Genomic DNA, 24,062 nt, shown 5'->3' with positions numbered 1-24,062 from the left:
AAGCGGACCCAAACTTCGGCAGGTCAGTCCACTTCGCTTGCAGGTTCGAATGCAGCAAAAAAAACGCCGCAGCACCTTTTAGTTCCTGAGATACAGCGATGATTCCCAAATGGGACAGTGGCGATTTCTCCACTCCGGGTGGATGAATCGACCCAGTTTCACTGCAGCAGGCTTCCTGGGCAAGAGGGTCACAAATGCAGTGGACTTGCAAAGGACGTTGCCGCGGTAGGGCAACAGGGTAACCACGTTTACTCCGGTCCTGGCGCACTCATCTCACTTCAGACCTGGGAAGGCCAAGTGTACGAAATTTGGTGTGAGGGTGCCCTGGACACAGAGCTAGCAGTATACCAAGTTTCCAGGGCCTCCTCAAAACGGCGGCAGTGACAGAGCAAGGGTCCTGCACAAGCTGGTCAGCCCACTGGTTGGCCATGGGACACTTCCGAAAAAGCTTACTTGCAGGAAGGTGCCGAGAATAGTTGGTCCCACTATTCCAATGGGTCGAAGTGTCTTCGCAGACGTTCTAGGATGACCAGATGCAGAGGGTCCCACGGGATGACAGCGGGCTCAGGGTGCCAAACCTTCCAACGGGTCACCAGCGGTTCCTCGACTCAGCTTCGTGTTGCAGGATACTTGGATCCTATCGTTTGTTCAGGGAGAACTCAGGACATCGACATGGTAGTGGAGTTTTCAGCATACACTTATCCAAAGTTCCATTCGCGCCAAAACAGAGAGGACCCAATGGGAGATATGCCCACAAACACACACTCCATACGTGGACCAATCACGGACCACGGTGGTCCCAAGCATTCATGGCACTCCAGACTCTCTGGCACCCAAGATGTGTATTGGAACCGGATATTCCAGCCCACATCCTGGAGGCACACACACAAGGCATGCAGAAGCCTGCGAAAGCATTGGGATTCGTGGGAAAGTGCATGACCAAATAAGGACTGGCCCGGGTCGACTTGTCCTGGGGAAGGTGAAGGGCAAGATGGCCAAAGGACAGGACAAAGAACCTCGTGGCATGGCCATTTTGGAGCCAGGCCACCTATTTGTGTCAAACGTGGTTTAACATGGCAGGAAAGGGTTAAAAATAATGCAAAACGATAGCTGCCACCAGTCCTGGCCACGACATCTGCCCAGTTTATAAAAAGTCCAGCAAGAGCATCTCGGGCCTTTGGAAATGACTATAGACCCAAGTGTGCTGTACGGTAAGATACATTGCACACTTGTTACATGCTGCAAATAAAAAGGCGCTACATGAGGAAAGGACTAAGGGAAACAAAGTCTCCCAGTAATGACTGTCTTAAGGGCCTGTCAGTTTCCCCATAAAAAGTGAGCGAAAGCCCAGAGGAGTGCAGCTGAAGGCTGTGCTTCTCTGGCAAAGTCAGTCAACGGTGTCTAAACAGCAGCAACAAGTTTAGGGGTTACCACATGGAGGGAAAATTACATACAATTATGAAATCTTTCCTAACACACACCATGACTGAATAGCAGACAAACAGGCATGCGCGAGGAGGCGGCGGCGGCTGAGGGTGGCCTGAAAGATAGTTGCTGGTCATCAGCGTAACACTGAAGTTAGAGGTGAAGTGTATATAGCTCTATGGAAACACGCCGAGCAACACAGGTTCGAATCCCGGATCTGTGCTTGAAACCAAACGTGTTATAAGTCACCTGCACTTGCACAAACTGGATGTACAAGGCCTAGTAGGATTGTTCCACCCTCACCCCCTGGCCCCCTACCCTCACCCCCTGGCCCCCCACCTGGTCTTATTCCGCCTTGAGACAAACACGTCTATGGGCGCATAATAAATGGCCTATACAAACATTTAAAAAAAGAACTGCAGAAGAGAATCCCAAGGAAGTCCCATGCCCTTGGAATTTTGAATTGCATATGAAGGAGGAAGAAAGCCTGGCAGGGGAGTAAACCAGGTGTCCTGTGAATCCGAGACCCACAGCCAATTTGCAGTACAGTTAAAGTGAATCCCAATGAAGACCCATGCCCTTAGGATTAGGATTTTGAGTTATTTTGAATGTGGAGAGAAACATGGGGAAAGCAACCATTTCCCCGGGAGCGGATCCACAACAAGAGGAAGGCGTTGCGCTCTTGGGTTATATGGAACTTGGATTATTCTTTGTTTTTAACTTTGCATTTTCTGGAGCGAAACCTGGGGAAGAGAGTAATTCCCTGGAGCTGTGAACATTGAACAATTGGAACTTGTGTTGGGAGTTATACTTTGTGTTGGATTTGAACATTTGTGCACTTTGTGAACCAGAAACATTTTCCTTAGCATTGTTTTAGAGCGTGAGAGCGAGGATAGGATTTTGGACACAGGACGTAGGCGTTTACTTGGGACATCTTGACACTGGACAGACCCTTAGTTTTGGTTGAGGTAGGGAAATACCTCTTAGATTAGTGACAGTGAGGCATTTTCCAACCATTTTTTTCAATTAATATCCAACCCTTTTTCATTTAATAAAAGTCTTTAACCAAAACTATGAGACCTCCTGGTATATGGAAGAAGGTATGACATGAAAAGGAAGGTAGCAAGGTGGGACCATAATGTGGCAAGAGGGTCTAGCAGTGAAAGTAAGAAAGGAAGAGGAAAAACAGGAAACCATGGGAAATAAGAGGAATGAAGGAGGTGGGGGGACTTATTACAACAAGAGTGAATAAGTACTAGAGAGAAGGAGAGCAAGAGCTAGAAAAAGGAATAAGACTAGCAAAAAGATTTGTGAAAAACAAAAGGGGAAATTGAGACGAGTGGTGAGTTTGACAAATCAACTTCCGGTGTACCAGTGGTCCAGGGGTGAAGGAATATCTGTTAATAAACAATCAAACAACCCCACACCTCTAAAACACCAGAAGGGATCCAAACAGATTGGAACAAGCAGCAAATTGTAAACCCCTTGTCCACTTTTGGCAACGTGGACGGAACAGCGGTCTGATCTCCGAAACGTTGTGGATTGTTGGTTAGTTGCACAACCCCGGGGAGTGGAGTGGGACAGAGGTGCCTTGTGGGCCCCCGGAACGAGCAGCAGGGAAGGGGCATATACCCAGACACCCCTAAAAAGCAGTACACAGTTGAGGTCCCTCTGAATGCCTGCGGGGGAGAGGGAACGTACAGGCAATGGTGGGGCGTTGAGGGGCCCCTATCCAGGGGCGTGTGCTCGCCTCCCGGCCTTTCGAGGATATTCAGAAGCTGAAGCCCTGGAGTGGTCGGCCATGGAGGCATTGAAAGAACAAAAAGCACTTGCTTATACAGCAGAGGAGCCCAAGAAGAGGATATACATCAACTGGGAATGTGTGGATGGACAGGTTGGATGGGTCCTAGCAGCATGTTCCTGGTCTGAGGGGTGCTCTACAATCATCCCGGGTTGGCTGAGGGGTGCTCTACAATCATCCCGGGTTGGCTCTGAGAAACCGATGTGCCCACCGACCAGGTGACTGTCCTCTGGCACTCGCGCCTTGAAAACACTTGTGTATAGGCGCATTATAAATGCCATATGCTCGAGAGAACTGAGAAGCCTCTCCTACACAATAGACTTGAGACATGACTTTCTGGAATGCATCGTGGCTTCTAAACGACTTGGGGTAAACATCACCACAAAGCTGAATTCGAACCAGCCCACCCCTGGAGCTTCACGACATACAATCAGGTACGCAAATATCAGAGTGGTGGCACATGGATGGGAGATCTAAGCTAGCCAGCTTTGAATACACACCAAGGAAGAATGTGGGAAGGACATCCTCGCAGGAACATGTCGATGCACTAATGGATGAGATCAGAAACATGAGGGCGGACATTGGTGGAAGGGTCAATAAAATTATTCAGAGGATCGATAAAATGGAGGAGAGACTTGAGGAGGTGGGGGCATAACCAATCCTCCCTGGACACTTGAGACCCAAATGGATGTCCGAATATTCGAAATGGAAAGCAGAGAGGCTGAGATTACCATGAAAATGGACGACCTTGAAAACCACGAAAAGGCGAAACCACCTAAGAATTTTTGGGATCCCAGACAAAGAGGGAGAGACAGCGATGGACTTGAGAAGAACTCTCCATGAAGTCACGAAACTAGTCTTCGATGACGACACCATCAGTGAAGCAAAAACTGAGGATTCATAGAGCTGGCAGCCCAGCAGGGGGACCTAAATCAGCCCTCGCCCGCTTCCACAACTATTCCGACAAACTCAATCTTGGAGAAAGCAAAGAAAGGCTGGTAATGTATGGCACAGCCAGGGTAACAATCTTTCAAGACAGTCCCTCTCCAACCCTTGCCAAAAGAAGACTGTGCTCAGCCCTCACAAAGTGGTTACATGAGAAAGGTGTTCGATACAGGTGGGGGTTCCCGTTTTCCATTGCCTTTGGGGTGGGCAGGTACAAATACAAACTGACTACCGAAGATATTAGAGTCACAGGGGAGCTCGTGGGAGAAGCCGAAGTTCTCAGAGTTCAAAAGAAAAGGTGACAAGAGACGGACAATGGCGTATCAAGGGCCTGAATAGACGACGAATGCCAGGGTCTCGGAAATTCAGAAAGTTGAACACATCCCCAGCGGCCGAGACCAGACTTCCTTTCCATGTATAATCCAGCAGTGGATAAGTGGGGAAAGAAAAAGAAAAAAAAAAGAAAGGAGAAGGGGGGCATGACAGGATTAGAGGGGACTCAGGATGGGGGGGGGGGACCCGGCTACGATTTATTGAATATCTAACCACTTCTTGGCGTTTGGTAGGGAGCAGTGCCAGGGTGGAGTTGCATTTAATGGTTGACAAAGGATAGATAGGAGGGCGAGAAAGTGGGGCTCTTTAGTAAGTGGTTTGAATGGAAGGGACCCAATCGAACAGGTTCTGTTGGTGGTTTGGTCTCGACCTAGTGATGCTAACTGGGGGGGGGCGACCGTTTGGCACGCAAAGGCCTACCAGGTGGCACAGAGGGTGCTCCTAAAGTGGGGTTACAGGATGGCTGCGGCCGGGGATGGGGCATGGGAAGGCTGCTCGAGGGCTGGCACTCTTAATGTCAAAGGGCTGAACTCGCCAACGTCAAGATCCCTAGTAGCGAGGGAATTCTGGAGAGCCGAGTTGGATGTCCTGTTCCCCCAAGAGACTAAATTTAGTATGGTGGAAGAACAAAGGATCCCATGTGGATTAGTTGGCCAAGAATATTGGGGATCAGGTCCTATAAAGAAAGTGGGGGTGGGTATTCTAATGAGTAGGGTGATCAAGATAGAGGTGTCCAAGTTCTAGTTGGATGTGGAGGGGAGGGCCCTTCTGGTCTCTGGTACCATTAAGGAGGTACGTTTTACGTTTGCCACGATAGACGCCCCAAACCAGGGGCAGTTAAGATTTCTGAAGACTACACTCTCTAACATACTGGTTGAAAGTTCGGGACACCTTATTACGGGAGGGATCTTTAATATATGGGCAGATGTCAAGTTAGACAAGAAAGGGGTTGCACCTTTTACTCGCCCCCCTCATGGAACCTTTACCAGGATAGATTACATGTATATTTCAAGGGACTTGGGGGAACAGGCACAGAGTTCATAGATTCACCCGATTTCCTGTTCTGACCATGATATGGGAACCATGGACTTGTCTGGTTGGGGTTGTGCCCTGGGGGCTCCAAATGGAGATGCAATGAATCCCTGTGGAAGGACCCAGTATTCCAGGTGGAGATGGCTAGGGAAATCAGGGAATTCTTCAATACAAACCATACAGGCGAGGTGAAGATATGTGTTTGGGAAGCGGGGAAGGCATCGTGGAGGGGGGAGATCTGATCAGAGAAGGGGCTAGGAAAAAAAAGGGATTAAACACTCATTGAAAATAGATTGAGGGAGGAGATCAAACAACTGGATTAAAACGTGCACGCTTCCTTGGATGGGCGGGAGGACTGTATTATGGAGGCTAGGGGGAAGAGAGGAGCTGCGGCTTCTGGGAGGAAGGGAGAATAATTCACAATTTCGGAAACAAATCCTATGAGATAGTGGACCATGGCAATGCAGTGCTGGCGGCTAGGCTGAGAGGGCAGCGAGCGGAAAGATGGGTTACTGAAATTAAAGAGAAAGTAAATGAGTCTTCGATAGAGGGCATCAAAGAGGCCTTTGCTTCTTTTTATGAGACGCTGTACGAATCAGAGTAAACCTGCAGAGGGAGACATTGACGCATTTTTAGCTGATATTCACCTACCCAAACTGTCCGACGAGGAGACTAATACACTGGAGGCCCCCCGAACAGAGGAAGAAATTAAGGCGCTGGCAAGGCAAGGTTATCGCTGGGAAAGGCTCCGGGCGACGATTGGTTCTCAGCAAGGTTTTATAAATCCTTCATCACTGTCCTACTGCCATTTATGATGGAACAGCTTAATGACATACTAAATACGAGGAAAGCCCTGGAATCTTTCTTTAAGGCACTTATTACGGTAGTAGATAAGGAGGGCAGGGATACCCGGACATAATGGGGCATATCGCCCATTTTCCCTTCTTAACATAGACGCCAAAATCTACACTCGGGTGGGTGCGGTTGGGCCAGAGCGGTACATGCCAAGAGTGAATCACCCAGACCAAGTGGGTTTCATCAGGGTACGGCAAGGGGCTGACACAATGAGGAAAACTTTACACCCGATGAATGAAGTACACGGGACAACTGTGGACCCTTCCCTCCTTTCATGGACGCCGAAAAGACATGTGGCAGGGTAGAGTTGAGTTTCTTAAAGCAGTGCTCATTAAGTGCGGTATAGGAGGAAAAGTTTCTCTGTGGAACTATGGCAGTGTACTCATTCCCCCAGGGCGTGTGTTGCTGTAAATAGGGGCTACTCCCGGTGGTTTGGGCTGGGAAAGGGAACTAGGCAGGGCTACCCCCATCCCCCTGAAATTATTTGACCTCTCATTGGAACCTCTCACCCAGAAAATTAGATAAGTTCCTTGAGTAGAGGGATTCCGGTAGGAGGGGTGATGTATAAAGTTGCACTATACACAGACATATACTATTACACATAAGGAATCCCCAGAACGGTGGCAGTTCAATTGATTGAACAATGGCCTTGGCGGGGCTCAAAATGAATAAGTCTAAATCAGTCCTTTTTCCCTTTGTATAGGAAAAGGGATGGGGACATTGGGAGGTTCGCACCTCTGGGTATGGAGGTCAGCCTGGGAATGTTAAGATACTTGGGAATCAATGACACTAGGGAAATTGGGGAATTCTATGAGGCGAATTCCCTACTCCCCCTGATGTCCAAAATTAAGGCAGCCTTTGTGGAATGGAGCAAACTATATTGTGGTTGGGTTGCTTCAATGTTCATAAAATGTTCTTCCTCCCAAGAATCCTATATGTTTCAGATGCTCCCCATCGGGACCTCAGATTCATTCTTTTGGGAGACAAAGGGGTCCCTCTTGAAATTTGTGGCGAGGAAGAAGGCTGGGACATCAAGTGATGTATTGGTTCTACCCAAAGAAAAAGGAGCAGTAGGCCTTCCACATGTGAAACTACACTATAAAGCTGCTCAACTTAGAGATCTTATACCTCACCTCAGGGCCCAAAGGATCTCCAATGGATAAAGTTAGATAATTTACAATTGCACCCTGCCACAGTGGGGGAATGGCTGTGGATACAGAGAAGTAACATTCCCCGCAGAATTCAAGAGCATCCTATTGTGGGGACCATTTGGGACATCTGGAGACAAGGTGTAGCAATGAAAGGAGTAACGACATGGCCCTCGCCCCTTGGTCAACACTGAGTGCCAGGAGTTAGGGATGCTATCCCAAATCTAGAAAGATTCTGGAAATGGTTTGAAGCAGGACTGGAAAGGATTGGCCAAATATGGAGGGTGGGTAGGTACATTGATATAAACGAGCTGGAAGAGGCGCTTGGCATAGGTAAACGCTCAGTCTTCTCATACCTTCAACTAAAAGGGATGTTAAACGGAGAGTGTTGGAGGGAAAAGATGCAGAGAAACCTCACCATCTTTGAAAAACCCCTAGACAAAGGGGCTTAAATGAAGGGACTGATCTCAGCAATGTATGGGGCTCTTGTGGAATCCACGAGTGGGTTCCCTGAGAAGCTAAGCAGATGGTGGGAATAAGACATGGGGAAGGAAATTGTCATGATCTCTGCTTCCAAAAGGTCAGGGTTTTCCCAACTCCCTTGGAAGCAGATCCATAACCCAGGTTCCGACTGCCAACCAGTCCCAATTGGGACCTTTTGGACCCAGTCCTGGCGCCAGTGGCACCAGGCTCATAAATATGCCCAGTCCCAGCGCTGGAAGCGCCGGGCTCATAATGCTTGGGTGGACTTACCTGCAGCAGACCATGCTGCTTACTTGCCTGCCAGTTGAGCCTCTGATCCTCTTCTGTTTGGAACTACTTTTCCTGTTGGGTGGGGCAGGAGCCACTCCCTAGGTTCAGAACACTGGAACTCTTCTGGAAAGCAGGAACTCTTTTCTTACCTAGGCGTGGCTGTGGAAGGAGACACCTAAGCACTACAGGAGGCTATTTAAACCACACCCGATGGATGAATCTTGCTTTGCATTATTCTGCATCCTCTGCAGCAGAACGCTCATCGTGTCTTCTGCATCTGCTCCTGGGCCTAAGGAAAAAGGCTTACCATCCTGAATCCAGTCTTCAGCAACACCTATAAAGACAAGAAAGAACAGGTTAGCATTACGGTCTTCAGTGACAGCGCTTCACTTACCTGGTCCATCGGCTGTCACCAACGCCTCGCACTGCATTCCGGCATCTGAAAGACAAAAGCTTACCTACTCTTCGCACGCTCCGGAGGCCTTCGGCGCTGCATCCCGCATCTGAAAGACAAAACAAGGTGCGTTTAAAGACATTGGGGAACTCTAATACTCACGTGCCATTACTCCTTTCCACATCTAACCCAGTGGGTATTCCGGCACCCTGCAGCCGCTCCGAACTTGTACCTGCAAAATAAAAAGACAGTTAGAGCGCATCGTGAAGCAGGCAACAAGCGCTTACTTACGTGCTTCCAGGCGCTTCTATTCATCACACGGGCTCCATCTTCAACTCACTTCAGCCCGTCATCCGCCATCGCCGGAACCCTGCAAAACAAGACATCATTACTAAAGACTTTTAAAGACATTAGAATTACTCGAAACTTACCGTTCGTGCAGTAAACGACGGACAGCAGTCCTCTGAAGTCAAGAGGCCTGCTCCCCTTATCCGGTGAAGAAACTGGTTACAGCACCCTGCCCCGAGGCAGATGGAGAGCACGGCGTTCACTTACCTAAGGTGAGAGCGTTTACCTTTGGGGTTCTACAGGAGAAGAGAAAGGGAAGAAGAGAGAGACATTCAATAACCCAGATCATTAATCCCATATTTTCTATCTGCAGACATCTTACCCTTCGAGTCAGACATACAGTGCACAGAGGTCCAGCCCAAAGAGCCAGCCGTGTGTTACACATCACCTTTGAAGATACGGTATACGCCCAGTCAAGACCGGCGCCTCTACGGGAATCAGGTGAGCGTTACAGAAATAGACTTGGCTCTTTGGGGTAGACTCTTTAGGGGAGCCTCTCGGACATCGATCTCCTGTCAATATAAAATGCACACCATGAAGCTCCTAAACCGATGGCAATACGATCCGGTCAGACTTTCCAAAATGTTTCAAAATATCAGCCTCTCCTGTTGGCGGGAATGTGGAGTGAGGGCAGACTATTGGCATATATGATGGGGTGGGGGGGTTGAAGAGTGCAAGTCTCTTAGGATGAAGTCCTGGGGTGGATCAAAGAGCTGGACGTGATTGCCCAGGTTAAATCGCCCATGCTGGTCTTGTTTTGGGTTGGAGGGGGAGGATGGAGAATATACCAAACTGACGAAAATTGCCTTGTGTCTACTTTTAGTAGCAAGAGTTGTTTAGCCATGAAATGGAAAAGTGTACTCATGCCAGGCAAAAAGGAATGGACTAATGTTGCTATCAACTTATATACCATGGAAATAACGGTGCAGGGCTCCAGGGACAGGCAGGCACTCTCGACATGGAGTGTGGAAAATTAATTGATAAATATATCAGTCCCGAACCAATCCTGCTGCTGGGAAATACAAATGATGTTAGGAGTGGATCTCGTAGCCCTTTCGAGGAGAACCGGGGGGTGCCTTGAATGGATATGGAATTAGACGGGAATGCACACCCGAGCAAGGGAAAGGTGCCAAGTTTATCGTCATCTATTGGTTTAAAGATGTGCTTTGAGAAGGGAGAAACCAGTACCAAGTGAGGTGGGTGGGATAGGTGGGGAGGAGGAGGACTGTGTTATTGGGAAGGAGGGAGTGGGGATTCAAAAAAATTAAAAAGTTTTTTTTTTGTTAAGTGACCGTACTGCCACAAAGTGGAGTTTTGTATTTTACTAAAACTTATAATAAAAGGAAAGTTTAAAAAAAAAATGTCTATATGCCTTCTGGGAGGGACCAGTGAAACAGAACCACAGTGTACCTTTGGCTACAGATGTTAGTGCTCGACAGGGTGGAGTCGGCTTCAGGGCGCTTTGCAGGCCTCTGTGACAAGAGTTCAAGAAGGAAATCAGCTGCGGGTATCCGGCGGAAAGACTGTTCAGTGAGCGAAGATGGACGAATGGCTGCAGACTGGCCTACACGGCAGCTTGGGGTCAGGAATCGTTGTCTCAGTGCTAATCAGCTATTCTGAAGCACTGGTTGCAACATCTCTGATGTCTTTAAGCGACTGCAGCTTGACAATGGTTAGCATTGCAGCAGTTTTCAGCATCAAAGATGTCCTTTAAGGAAGATGTCGGTAGATGCTCGTCGAGGCACTTCCCCCATTTTCTTCAATGGGCTTGAGTCGTCCTTTAAGGCGGACGGCCCAAAGCCGAGGAGTGTGTTGCAGGCAGCTGTCTTGTCGGTGGGTGTAGGTTGAGAGACCTATGCAGGAAGCTTGCTGCAAAGCCTAGCAGGGCATGCTGTGTGCTGGCTGGGTACTGGTTCTGAAGTGGAGTACCGCATCTCCTTCTCTTCCCTGGGAAATGTTTAGGGGAGGGATCTTGCTTCCCTCTTTAGATGTCCTGGCCTTCCTTAACTGGCAGAAGCAGTAATGCAGTCTGTACCTTCAGCCAAGGTCCAATGATGAGTTATTCTTTCTTACTTTTTGTGAGGTCTTCAGATGATCTGCCAAAAGAGGGCCTCTTCCCTCTTTTAAAGCCAAATGAGCCACGGTGATTGGTGTAGGCTAAGCCTACCTTAATGAACCAATCCTAGTGTCCACACCAACAGCCTCCTGTATGGATTAGGTCATAACCAGAGTGCTTTACAACAGGAAAGGTAAATGGGTGAAAACATGTGATCATTAGTCCCACCCATCGTCCTGTCTGTTGTGGATCAAAGAGTGTCGCTGGTTAATGGATCTCTTTGGTTCCCGATTAAAGCAGCAGGTCTCCCTTGAAGCTGTGGCAAGACCAGATTCTCTGGCTCCTACAAACCACATTCTCGTGCCTTATGAATGGGGTCCCGCTGCAGGGTTAACTACTGTATAAAGGCAGTCCCAGACATGCCAATTCACTGTCATCGATACTGAGGGCGGGAGCTAGCTTCAAGTTTACACAGTTGCATATGAAAGGTTGTCAGGGTTTCCTACTTCATGAACCACTGCAGCCAGGCCCAATTGTGGGCCGGTTTAAATTACCCTATAATCGGCATGCAAATCACTGTCACCAGCTGCAGGGCCCAACTAGAGAGCAGAGTGGATCCATGGAGTCTTTAATAGTTAATCAGGCTGGCCATGTAGGGGATGAGTTGGTACTCCACCTTCTGGAAATGCATTGTGTACCCCTGGCTGTCAAAACCCAACTAAATATGACAGGGGGGTGAGGGGTGGGGGGGCCTTTGCCTGTAGGCTGTGTCCACCCAGAGTATAAGGGTCCATGTGTTTGTCGTGCAGTGAGCATAGGAAAATGTGTGTGGATTAGCCCTACACATTTTCTTGAGGTTGGTCTACCATCATTCCATTTAATTAAACATTTCAAAAAAGCCTAGGCATGTGCATACCCACCGTGCGGATGGTCGAATTCCTCACAGTGAGAAAGACTGACAAAAGAAAGTGAGTGCTAAGAGAAGGCAGGAAGAGAAGAGGGCTAAGGGGAGGGCAAAAGAAAAACAGCATGCTCACCCCAGAAGCTTCACATGATCCAACTGGTGACTTGGTGGCATCCGACAAGTGCTAAATAAAATGACCTTGCGCCCATACTTGTCATCACCTGGGAAGGAAACAAAAGCTCTTTAGAAAATGTGCAGCTATTTGAAGGCAGTTTATTATTTCATAGTCAATATACTTTTATTTGGCGTACGCCGTCAAGTAAAACAAATAACATGCATCCATTGACATAAAAATCCAAGAACAACTCAGAAGATACACAGGGATAGCCAAATGCATAAAGGTATAACCAGCACCGTATTAGTACAAAATTAATGGTATACAAGACCTAAAAGGCAGTTACATTGGTACTAAATGATAGTCTATAAAACTGTTGAGGAGAGCGGTGCTCGCAGCCTCAAAATACAATTAGACCAAGGTGTTAAGGTATAGGAATGACCTCTAAATGTGCGGTACATACAAACCAAACATTTGCTCTATTGTACTGCCAGGGAGTGGGCTGTGCTTGAAACTACTCAGTTGGCCCCCAGTTTCAACCCTTGACTCCTTAAAAGCCAGGCCCTATGAATATAACACGCACACCCAAAAACCACAAAAGTATCTGGGCTCATTTTTAGCAGATTCAGTGCTGAGTTACTATCTCAGACCCCCAATTTCCCTAATACAATCGCATAACATACAAGGATTTTTGGCACAATAACATAAAATGTAGCACTGATTCTTTAAAATTCCCACACATTGGACATTGTGCCGTATTAGAGACATGCCATGTTTGCGTCACAACTGCCACCGGTAAAGTGCCGAGCCTTAGGCATATGTACAGCAACTTTCCAAATACTGGTCAGATGTAATCCAAATAGGCTTTGTGGCCAAAGGGTATAAACTCAAGATAATCCAGGCCCTTTTTTTGTTCCATGACCATATAGAGAATAGAGAAATTCATCTTGTGCTTTATTAGCCAAAGCTGCTTTAATTCTTCTTTTGGCACCTACACATTGACCTTCAGGGTTAGACCACAGATCAATTTCACCAGCTTCTTTGAAAACTTATTTCAAATGACAGAGCCATGCTATGGAGCTCCCGCCATCTAGTGACGAGAGATGTCTTAGTGCAGACCGTACATTTTATAGGCCCTCTTGCAACCACAACATTAGCCAGAATAACACGGGTATAAGATTGAACTGAATAACCACAGGCACTCTGTCAGGTTCAATACACACCAATGAAGAGGGAGCGCTATTAGGCAGTAATAACAGCTTAATGAACTTACGTTCGCTTGAAATAATATCTTTTACATTAGCGTGGCCCCACAGTTCAGACCCATATAGAGCTGCAGGTAGTGCTCATTTTCCATAAAGATTAAGGGCGGGTGAAATGGCTCCACCTTCATGTTTGACATGGAAAGATTTCACGGACCCACTAAGTTTCTCCAGGGTGATGAGAGTTTCACCTGTTCTAGCCACCCACCCACCTGTGTCTTGAAACCTTACACCAAGGTGGTCAAAACATTTAACTTGAGCTAATCTTGTTTCTTCCACCTCTAGCACCAAGGGAGTATGTTTTGCAAATCGGAGTCTAAAGACCAGGACTTTGGATTTTTCAATGTTAAGTTCCAATTGTAACTCCCTACATTTCCGGCTAAATATTTTCAGAGCTTCCTTCAGGCCTTGCGGAGTAGTGGACAAAAGAACTACATTTTATGCATAAAATAATGCTGGTTATTTGCTAGGGGACATTTTCGGGCTGTCCTGGCATCCCATTACTAAAGCATTGATGACCTCAATTTAAAAATTAAATAAAATGTGCCAGGATACAGCCTTGCCTTACCCTCTTAGTGACCGGGAAACACTTTGTGGATTCCTGTCACAGGCCATAATGAACAGAGGCTCTATTTTATGTGTACAATAAACCAATTATTTCTATCAGGTCGGGAGAACATTCCGTCGAGCGAGAATGCTCCACAGTTTTTCCCGGGTTACTGAATCGAAATTGGTGTTGAGATCCAGAAATTCTGCATAAAGTTTCATCTGGTATTTCTGGATCAACACATACAGCACGAAACATTGGTGTAACGTACCCTTATTCCTCCTAAATCCTGCCTGAAGGTCTGTACTAAAATAGTTCTTATCGGAAAAAAGTCCTGGAGACGGGACAAAACCGTGCCGAACAATTTACCCGCACTGTCCAGGAGCGAAATTGGACGGTAATTTGCGGTAATTTGCTGGCATGTTCCACCCTCCCTTCTTATACAGGGAGATTATTTCAGCTTTCCTCCAGGACTCCGGTATCTGGCCCTTCCTAATGATGGAATAAAAAACACTGCAGAGGATAGCTGCCCAGATTTCAACCTCGTCTCTAAACAAGTCACCAGGAATGAGGTCTGGGCCTGCCTCTTTGCCATATTTCTGGGCAGAAAGAGCATGTTCTACTTCCCCAAGGTAATAATGAAATGGTCCGATAAATTAACGGACACTGCCACACATGGCAAAGGTTGTGGGACTACACAGAGCTTGTGGACATAAAGCGTTGAAAAATGCTGCCACCAGTCTTCTGCTGTAATACAGCAGTCAAACTTTGCATCACCCCGTAATCCTTTGTCCGTAACCAATTTCCAGAATAGTATATTATTTTTAGACTGTAAAGCATCGTACAGGGCCCTCAATTTATCTGACAGATGGCTCCTTTTTCTTCATTAGTGTTAGTTTTATGTACTCTAGCCGTGTTTGCCGCAAAGCCTCTTCATTCACCCCCTTCTTTACTGCGGCACACTCAATCTTTTTTTTTGGCCTTACGACAACCCTCGTCAAAGCATCTCTTTGTAGATTGCTTTGGCTCTTATTTTGCCGGCAGAAGAAGAAATGAAGGGAAGTATTTTCTTATTTAAGTTCTCATAGGATTCTAGAATTAACTCGTTGTTGGCCTCACTACTGCAGATATCTACAATATTACCCACTATTGCCGCATATAGTGATGGTTTGAGCTCTTTTTCTAAAACTTTTGTCCATTTTAAGGATTTGCGAGCGTGACCAACTATTTCCAAGGGTTGGTTTAGGTTTGTCACATAATCACCTAGGGCGGAAGACATTGTTCCTCTGAAGTAGAGTACTGTTGGATGATGGTCACTTTCTGTTCTGTTTAATACCTCAAAATGGATTTTCCTTGCCCAATCAGCTGCTGAAATCATTATATAGTCTATTAAAGAGTACCCATTGTGCCCTATAAACGTTTTCTTTGCAGGTTGGTCCTCTTGGATTCTCCCATTGCATGCCCTTATATTGAGATTGGATAGGAGGCAGGCGGATTCAATTGCAAGCTGATGTGTAGGCACTGGGGCTGCTACCACTGCTTCTAGGATATCCCAGGCCCAGTCTTTATCCTACCACAGTCCTGCTAGAACGCCCATCGGCTCTATTTGAAGGTTCAGATGTCCTGCCACCAAAATCAGTTTCTGTACACCCGGACTCAAGAATTTTCTAAAACAAGATCATAAGGGTTAGAGTCTTCATTCCCTCGGGATTAGAGGGCCTACTGTAAATGTTCATAAGGATTTCCTCCCCCTCTCCTGTGGTAATACTTAGAGATTGGAGGTCTTGCAAGCCCATATCGGTTTGCACGATCTTCTATCCAAGGAGCGGATCCACCCAAACGATCAAACCTCCACTGGGTCTGCCCTTCAGTTTTTTAATGCTGGGACACAGTAGGACTGAAACCCTTGAAGTGAAACAGGATCCGTTGCCCAAGTTTCCTGGAATACTACCACATTAAAGTCTCTTATAAACTAGTCCCATATCGGGTTTGTCATCGCTCTGATTAAACCTGCTATGTTACAGGACAAGAGTTTAATAGTCCCAATCACTGCTTTGCAGCGGTAACTTTCTACTCCCGATCACTCAACATCTTCAAGAACAAAAAATTTGGGAGTATGAATGTTACACTTTGATGGTACTCCAAATTTGCTGCGTGCGCATGAAATATGTGCAAGCCTCGGTTTTTAGTTGTAATACGTCCCCTCAAATTCCGACGATCGTAATATAATTCTTGTGCAATTGGAGGAGTAAAATCTGCGATCAATACTCAATAACCCCATAACAAGATCCCAGGACCGCAGTTACATTCCAATGTGGTTGCATTGTGAGTTTGATGTATTGCCCTTCTGACAGGATAAAATAGCGTCATGAACAACCGAGTGGCACCCCTTGATATGCCTGATCCATTGGTAACATTTATTTTTCAAACTCTTATTTTTTTTTTTATTCATTATGGTTAAATAAACTTTTTGCTACGCAAAGTAATACAAACCAATACATCAATAAATGTTAAAACAAGGAAAGTCAAAGAACACTGACAGGGTTAAAAGAAATTAACTAGAACAAATATAAAACCCTTTAAACTACTCAGGAAAGAGAATTAAAGTCACTAAAACATGTGAACAAATTTGATTACTTATACAAAGAATAAAATGTGAGATTTGTAAAAAGTACAGGAGTAATTATTTCATACTATAGCGCTACCATGTCTAGCTCAGTGGTCAGTTTAACTTAACCCTCACTCAAATTCAAAGAATTAAAAAAAGAAGCTACATCTAGGGCTTCAGATGTGTTGCATCTACTCGGACATCGGTGCCATATTTGTTGTTCGTTTGCCCATTGATGATTAGGGTACATTTTTGTCAAATAACATTCCTGTTTTGTGTTCACTTCCTTACAAAAGGATAGTAGATGTCTTGTTGACTTAACAGCTCCTTCCTGGAGGCAAAATCGGCAAAACAACTCTTTAGATTCAATTAGGGAGCTTTGTGAAAAAAAAAATCTGTGTACAAGATTCCACCGTAATTTCATAAAGGTGCGCCTATGATGTTTATCAGGAAACCTGACAAAATATGGAGCAATCTCACCTTGTTTTTTATATTCATGACTTAAATGTGTAATTGGGGCTGACTGGCCACCAGGGGGCGCAGAGATTTCCTATTCAATGTAAGCTCCATCTCCGTAGGCCTGCGAGGTGACCTGAGCCCCCACACCGCGACCCCCCCCCCACGGAGGATAACTCAAGGAAAATAAATCAGAATACCCCCCCCCCCCCTCCCTACCACCATCCAGGAGAAAATCCGACTCAAATCGGACCCGAGGAACCGGAGAAATCGCTGTGTGAAGTTTTGCGCCTGAGGACAGGGTGAAAGTAACACCCAGACGGCCCAGCGCAGCCGCTCAGGAAAGCGAGCCCCACCAGAGACAACTCACGCTCTGAGAGGCGCCCGTCGGTGCGTTCTCCCCAGCTCCCTCCTCCCGCGTGGCCTGTACAGAAGCTGCGGTCCAGAAGTGTCCTTAACCGCTGCCCAGCGCGGACCCTCCAGCTGTACCCCCAAGCCCGCAGACCGCCGGAGCACAAGAAGGGCCCTGCCATCACTGGAGGTAGGCTACGCCCCCAGCCACTCACGGCTCTGACTATCAGCCGCGACTACAGTACCCCGTGGCACCGTGTCCCATGGATGCGCGTCCCGAACCACAAAGAGGCAACGCAGGCCCATTGCAGGGCCCCCATCCATTGAGGGGTCACCACCCCTGGTGTCCTGCGCTCCGCGGCTCGGACCGCCATAAAAGACGTCCGTTTCCAAGTTTGCCATCTCAATTGGAAATCCCACCGAGAGTGAGACACTACAGAGGCAATAAATACAAAGCTAGACTACCAGCGCAGTTAAAGGATAGCAGTTTGCTCAAGTTGTCAGCACACGACTCTGCCCCCATCCTCTAATGTTAGATGGTGTATTGCATGGCAACCATAATGACTTTCTATTCATCTAAAATGCAGCAATACATTTCACACACCAACCACAAGGATGTCACCGGCTGCTATTCATAATATGGAGAGGCATGAAAGAGTGAATACCAACGCCATAAATCCTTCACCAGCTGCCACATTGAACGGACACATAACCCCTCAACCCCTGCGCACTACCCGCCCATTCTTAAGGAACCAAGTGAGATCCCACGGGGCAGCTCATCACGCACCGTGACATGTCCGCCCAGCTAATCATGGGCACAGTGCCCATACGGCCCGTCCCCACCTCCAGGACTCCTAATTGGTGCTCACAAAAGATAAAACGCCACCTACTCACAGCAGCAAACCACATGGAAGCCCATCTCAGACCACCCTTGCGCACTCCCGCAGCATCCCAATAACAGCATCATAACAGCATCAAGGGGTAGACCAAGATATCCCATCGAAACAGACTGAAAGGAAATATTAGGTCCTCCCCGGATCCCCTGCCGAACTCACTCACACAAGACTGCCCTGCAGTAAGACCACGCTCCAATCCTACAAGAAGTAATCCTATGCCCTTACATGCAGTGGAAGTACTTCCATAAATAACTCGGCCACTGGCCAACCTAACAGGAAGCAAAGCTATACAAAGAGATCCCAGACCTGCCTCCCACCCACACAACAGGCTGCATAGCACCCCAACGGTCCGGAATCAGCCTAAAGCCATCAGGTAACGCAGTGGTGCAGAGGGTAAGGACCCCACGACAGGGGCGTGTGCTTCCTCTGACACAACAAGTACCTCATGAACACTAAGGGCAAACTAGCCAAGTATGCATATATTCCATCCCCCCTGAGTTCTGAGTACAGAGACACAATGTCAACAGACACTTCGGAGACAGGTGCAGCTGCCACCAAAGGCAACATCGCTGCCCTCCTGAACGAAATAAAAACCATGGGAGCCAACCTAGGTGGCAAAACAGACAAGATCACACAGAGAATGGATAATATCGAAGAGAGGCTGGAAGGGGTTGAGAACAACCAGGCCTCCTTGGACACCCTTGAGAACCTAAATGGACCTGAGAATACGGAATATTGAGAAAAGAGAAGAGTTTCGCCTGAAGATGGAAGTTTAGAAAACAGAGAAAGAAGGAACAACCTACGTTTTTTTGGCATACTGGAACATGAAGGGGAAACCGAGGTAGACCTTAAAAAAACAATTCATGACATTATCAAAATCCTTACGGCAGATTAGGACATCAACGAGCCCATAACAGAAAGAATACACAGAGCCGGAGGCCCACCTGGAGGCCCAAGATCAGTCCTCGCCAGATTCCACCGATACCAGGACAGAACCAGGATATTAGAGAAAGCCTCACATTGGGAGGAGCACAGATAACCATAGTCCAGGACTTATCCTCGCTCTCTCTAGCCTTGAGACGCCTCTGTAATCCGCTGACGAAATGGCTCAAAGAGCAAGGTACCCGATATAGGTGGGGATACCCCTTCTCCCTCACCTTCGAGCACAGAAGCAGAAGGATACAGCTGCGATCAGAAGAGGAGATCCGAGACTGCAAAGCAGAACTCCTCGGAACAGGTCCAAGATAAGGAGATCGAGAAGAATTGAAGCAGAATGGAAAGCGATGGGAACTCCAAGGACCAACGAGGAGAAGAGTGAAGGGATCCAGAAAGTACAGACAAGGCAATAATCCACCGGACAGTGAAAATCCACCCCGACAACCCACATCCGAGAGACGGAATACGAGGTGACACAGCAAGTGCGGCTATCAACACTCAGGCGACTCATGTAATCCCAAAGTGGGGTCAAACTCATGGAAGAGCACACCCTCGAACAGAGTCGGAGCAGTCAGCTGATGAGCCTTGAAACCGCATGTATCACTACATTTTTGTTCATAAAAGGTATTGTTGAGTTCGAATGTGTTTGGGGGGGGGAGAGAAAGGGGGAAGGGGGCTCAAAAAGTTAAAATGATTGTATTTGCAAGAAGGACCGTGCGGTAACGGTCCCCACCGGTGGTCCGACATTGGACTGTGTTACCACCCAGTCCAAATCGGACGCCAACAAGAAAAGACACAAGCCCTCACCGTTACGGGGAAAACCTGAGAATGGAAACAGAGGGCCACAGGTATCAGGTTGTATACCTCTAAGGGGAGGGAGGGCAGGGGAAAAATATTTAACCTCAAGACGGCCACACACAATCACAAGAACACTCCAACCTCGTTGGCACCCAACAACAAAAAATGGGACCCGGTGGACAAGCTAAGAAAGCATATAAATGGTCGATAGTCACAACACAGTAAGCGACGGGCTCAGCGACATTACGATTGGGACACTAAATGTCAAGGGGCTCAATTCTCCCACCAAAAGGTCACTCGTGACCAGAGAATTCAAAAGGGATAAGCTTGACATACTCTTTTTACAGGAGACTAGATACAGCAAAGGGGAAGAAACAAGGGTCCTATATGCCAAGCTAGGCACCGACTACTGGGGCTCAAGCCCACTCAAGAAAGCAGGTGTCGGCATCCTCATTAGTAAAGAGCTTCGATTAGAACCCCTGAAGACCTGGGCAGACCTAAGTGGCAGAGCACTCATACTGGTCGGCAAAATACGGGACACTATCATCACACTTGCATCCATATACGCCCCCAACACTGGACAGTCCAGGTTCCTACAACATATAGTCCCCAAAGTCATGATTGAAGCAGAAGGCGAAGTGATTCTAGGAGGCAACCTCAACATGTCGGCAACCCACAGGCAACCACCACACCAGAGGCAGGCCGCTCGAAGGTAATAGACATGATGGACGCCTACAAACTCAAAGATGCATGGCGCCATATGAACCCTCGGCAAACAAATTTCACATTCTATTCCGCGCTACACATACTAGGATCGACTATATCTATCTCACACCAGAATTAACAGAGGCGATGTCCTGGCCCAGAATATCTCCCGTAACATGGTTGTATCACGACATGGTCACGGTCACTCTCAGCTGGTTGCCGCTCCCCCACAGAAGCTCCAAATGGCGCTGCAACAAGACATTACAGAGGGACCCGATATTCCGCGAACAACTCACGAAGGACATTGACCAGTACTTCAAGCAGAACAACACAGACGAAATCTCAAACACAGTATGGGAGTCAGGGAAAGCCACGTGGAGAGGCATACTTATCAAAGAAGGGGCAGCAAAGAAAAGGGAGCGTAAACTCATAGAAAACAAGTTCAAGAACGAAATAACCCAACTCGACCACAGCGCCCAATCGGCTGGCACCGACAGAAACCAAAAAATAGACGAGGCCAACAGCAAGAGAGAACTGCGGCAATTGGAAACCGATCAAATTGTACGCAAACTCCAATATTTCAAACAAAAAGAGTACGAAAAGGGGACAAAGCCAATGCTTTGCTCGCCGCCAGACTCCGCGATCAACGCAAAGAAAGATGGGTGGCAACAATAGAAAGCGAGACTGGCCTCCATGGAGACCACCCTCAGATATTCCCAAAGCCTTTGCCAGCTTCTATGAGAAACTGTACACCTCAGACACCATACCAAACGAGGAAGCAACCACAGAATACCTGAGCAAGATAACTATTCCAATCCTACCACAGGACACAGCACAAGCCATCGACGCCCCCATTACAGGTGAAGAGATAGAGGAGGCGATCAAAAGACGCCCCAACAGGGAAAGCCGCTGGAAATGACGGCTACACGGAAGGGTTCTACAAAACTGTCATCGATGCCCTCCTTCCATTTATGATTGAGCTCTTTAACCATATCCTCCAATCAGCCTCTGCACCCGAATCCTTCTCCGAGGCACTAATCATGGTCATCCCCAAAGAAGGCAAGGACCCCAAGTTATGCGCATTCTACCGCCCTATCTCCATCCTAAACACAGATGCTAAAATCTACACAAGGGTCCTCACTGCGCAGTTGGAGACGCATATGCCTGCCATAATGCACAACCACCAGATGAGATTCATTCTCGGTAGATAAGGAGCAGATTCCACCCGTAAGACCCTCCACCTCATTCACAAAGCTAAAAAAATGCCGAACACACCTGCATTATTCTCAATCGATGCGGAGAAGGCATTTGACAGAGTCGAATGGCACTTCCTGGAAGCAACGCTTAAAAAATAGGCCTAGGCCCAGCTCTTCAATGAGGAATCAAGGCTGTCTACACCTCTCCAGGAGCTTCTGTTTCAGTAAACTCTCAGTACTCACGCTAGTTCTCCTTGAGCAGAGGAACGAGACAGGGGTGCCCCCTCTCGGCAATATTATTTGCACTGTCACTGGAACCACTGGCACACACGCTCAGAACGAATGTAGGCATCGAGGGTTTACACGTAAATGTCAGTTGGCCCTGTACGTAGATGACATTCTGCTCCACGTGCAGAAACCGATGACATCAATCCCCCAAGCGATCCACCTCATTAAAGCATATGGCACGTTGTCTGGCTTCAAAATCAACAAAACCAAGTCCACCCTCTTCGCACTAAGCGAAACCACCACGAGCCAAAGAGCTGAATTTGAGCAACGGGGCCTTACCATCGGAGGCCCGACACTATGATACCTAGGGGTCAATCTGATGAGAAACGTTGCTGATATATACGAGGCCAACTTCTCCCAACTTCTCATCACCTTGAAAGCAGACCTCGCAAAATGGCGATCCCTCACAATTTCATGGATCGGACGCCTGAACGCCATCAAGATGGTTAGCCTCCCACGCTTCCTATACCCCTTCCAGGTACTCCCAGTGACAATCCCAGAAGATTTCTTCAAACAAGTGAGAAGGGCAATAACGGGATTCCTATGGGATGGGAAGAAACCCAGAATACCCTATGAAACTCTCATATTACCCAAAGATCAAGGAGGAGTCGGCCTCCCCGACATCGAACAATATTACCAGGCCGCCCAACTACAAATACTCATTCCCGCATCTTAGAGACAGAAAGGACTCTCGCAGAATGGCTAAGGGTCGCCAGACCACAACTCACTAGAAGACTACGCAACCATTCCATATTAGGCACAATATGGAACATATGGAAGGAGGGAAAGGGAATGACGGGCGTGACCACATGGCCATCTCCCTTGAGCCACCTATGGGCCCCAGGGATCCGAGAAGAAATCCCAGAACACCCCAGATATCAAAACTGGTTTGATGCAGGACTCGAAAGAGTAGGACAACTATGGAGAGAAGACAAATTTATACCAATCACAGAACTGGAGGAAGCCCTCCAACTACACCCAATCCGATCTTCCTCTACCTACGCATGAAGGGCGTTCTATCCAAACGAGAATGGAAAACAAAGATACCAAGGGAGCTCACCCCTTTCGAGAAAATCTTGGATACCACCTCCACGAATAAAGGCCTGATAGCACGCATGTACAGTGCCCTGATCTGCAAAGACCAAGTCTCGAACCTCAGACTTAAAGAAAAATGGGAAAAAAACTTCAGAGAGTTCGACCAGCATGCATGGGATGCAATTTGCAAAACACCATGCCGAATATCAATAGCTGCACAATACAAGCTACACGCAATAAAACTACTCCATAGATGGCAGTATGACCCCCCCACAGACTGTCGAACATGTACCAGGCCAACAGCCCAAAATGCTCGAGGCGATGTGGAATGGATGCCACTACTGGCATATGTGGTGGGACTGCCCCAAAATCCGCATGGATGGATCAAACAAATAGATGGCATTGAAAGGGACCAAACCCACCCCCTCTTGACTTTATTTGGACTAGAAGAAGACGACGATGAACTACACAGGATAAAGGGGCTAGCAGCCCCACTTATTAGCCGCGAGAGCCGGCTTAGTTATTAAATGGAAAAGTCTTCGCCTTCCAGTCAGATAAGAATGGATCAATATTGCAATAAATATTTACACAATGGAGAAGATCATCACGGCTGCCCTTCATGGAAGGGCAGCGCATCACAAAGAAGCTTGGTGTGACTTCACCAACCTACATATCCCAAGCCAGAGGCAAAAACAACCCACTGACTTAGAATCCCCGTAAGCAATGCACATGAACACCACCCGCCATACTACAAGTGAAGAGACCTGTCGCACAATCCGAACATATGCAAATCAATTGAGGATAATGTGAATACAACACGCCGTCTTCGGGTGGGAGGGAGGAGGGAAAGGGAACAAAAATGACTTCACGCAGAG

At 47.4% G+C, this 24,062-nt stretch overlaps 1 protein-coding gene across 4 annotated transcripts in view; it reads right to left on the bottom strand.

The window, feature by feature from the left end:
* Positions 1-24,062, bottom strand: part of ARHGAP1 (Rho GTPase activating protein 1) — a 902,391-nt gene that overhangs the window by 549,475 nt on the left and 328,854 nt on the right. For all 4 annotated transcript variants that reach the window (XM_069623207.1, XM_069623205.1, XM_069623208.1 and 1 more), the window contains one exon: positions 12,128-12,215. In XM_069623207.1, the coding sequence (XP_069479308.1) occupies positions 12,128-12,215 (88 nt within the window). The remainder of the gene's footprint in view (positions 1-12,127; positions 12,216-24,062) is intronic.

Source organism: Ambystoma mexicanum, chromosome 11 (assembly GCF_040938575.1).
Source record: "Ambystoma mexicanum isolate Mex_15411 chromosome 11, UKY_AmexF1_1, whole genome shotgun sequence".
Taxonomy (NCBI): domain Eukaryota; kingdom Metazoa; phylum Chordata; class Amphibia; order Caudata; family Ambystomatidae; genus Ambystoma; species Ambystoma mexicanum.
The sequence above is the reverse complement of the archived record's forward strand: the minus strand, read 5'-3'. Positions and strand labels throughout refer to the sequence as shown.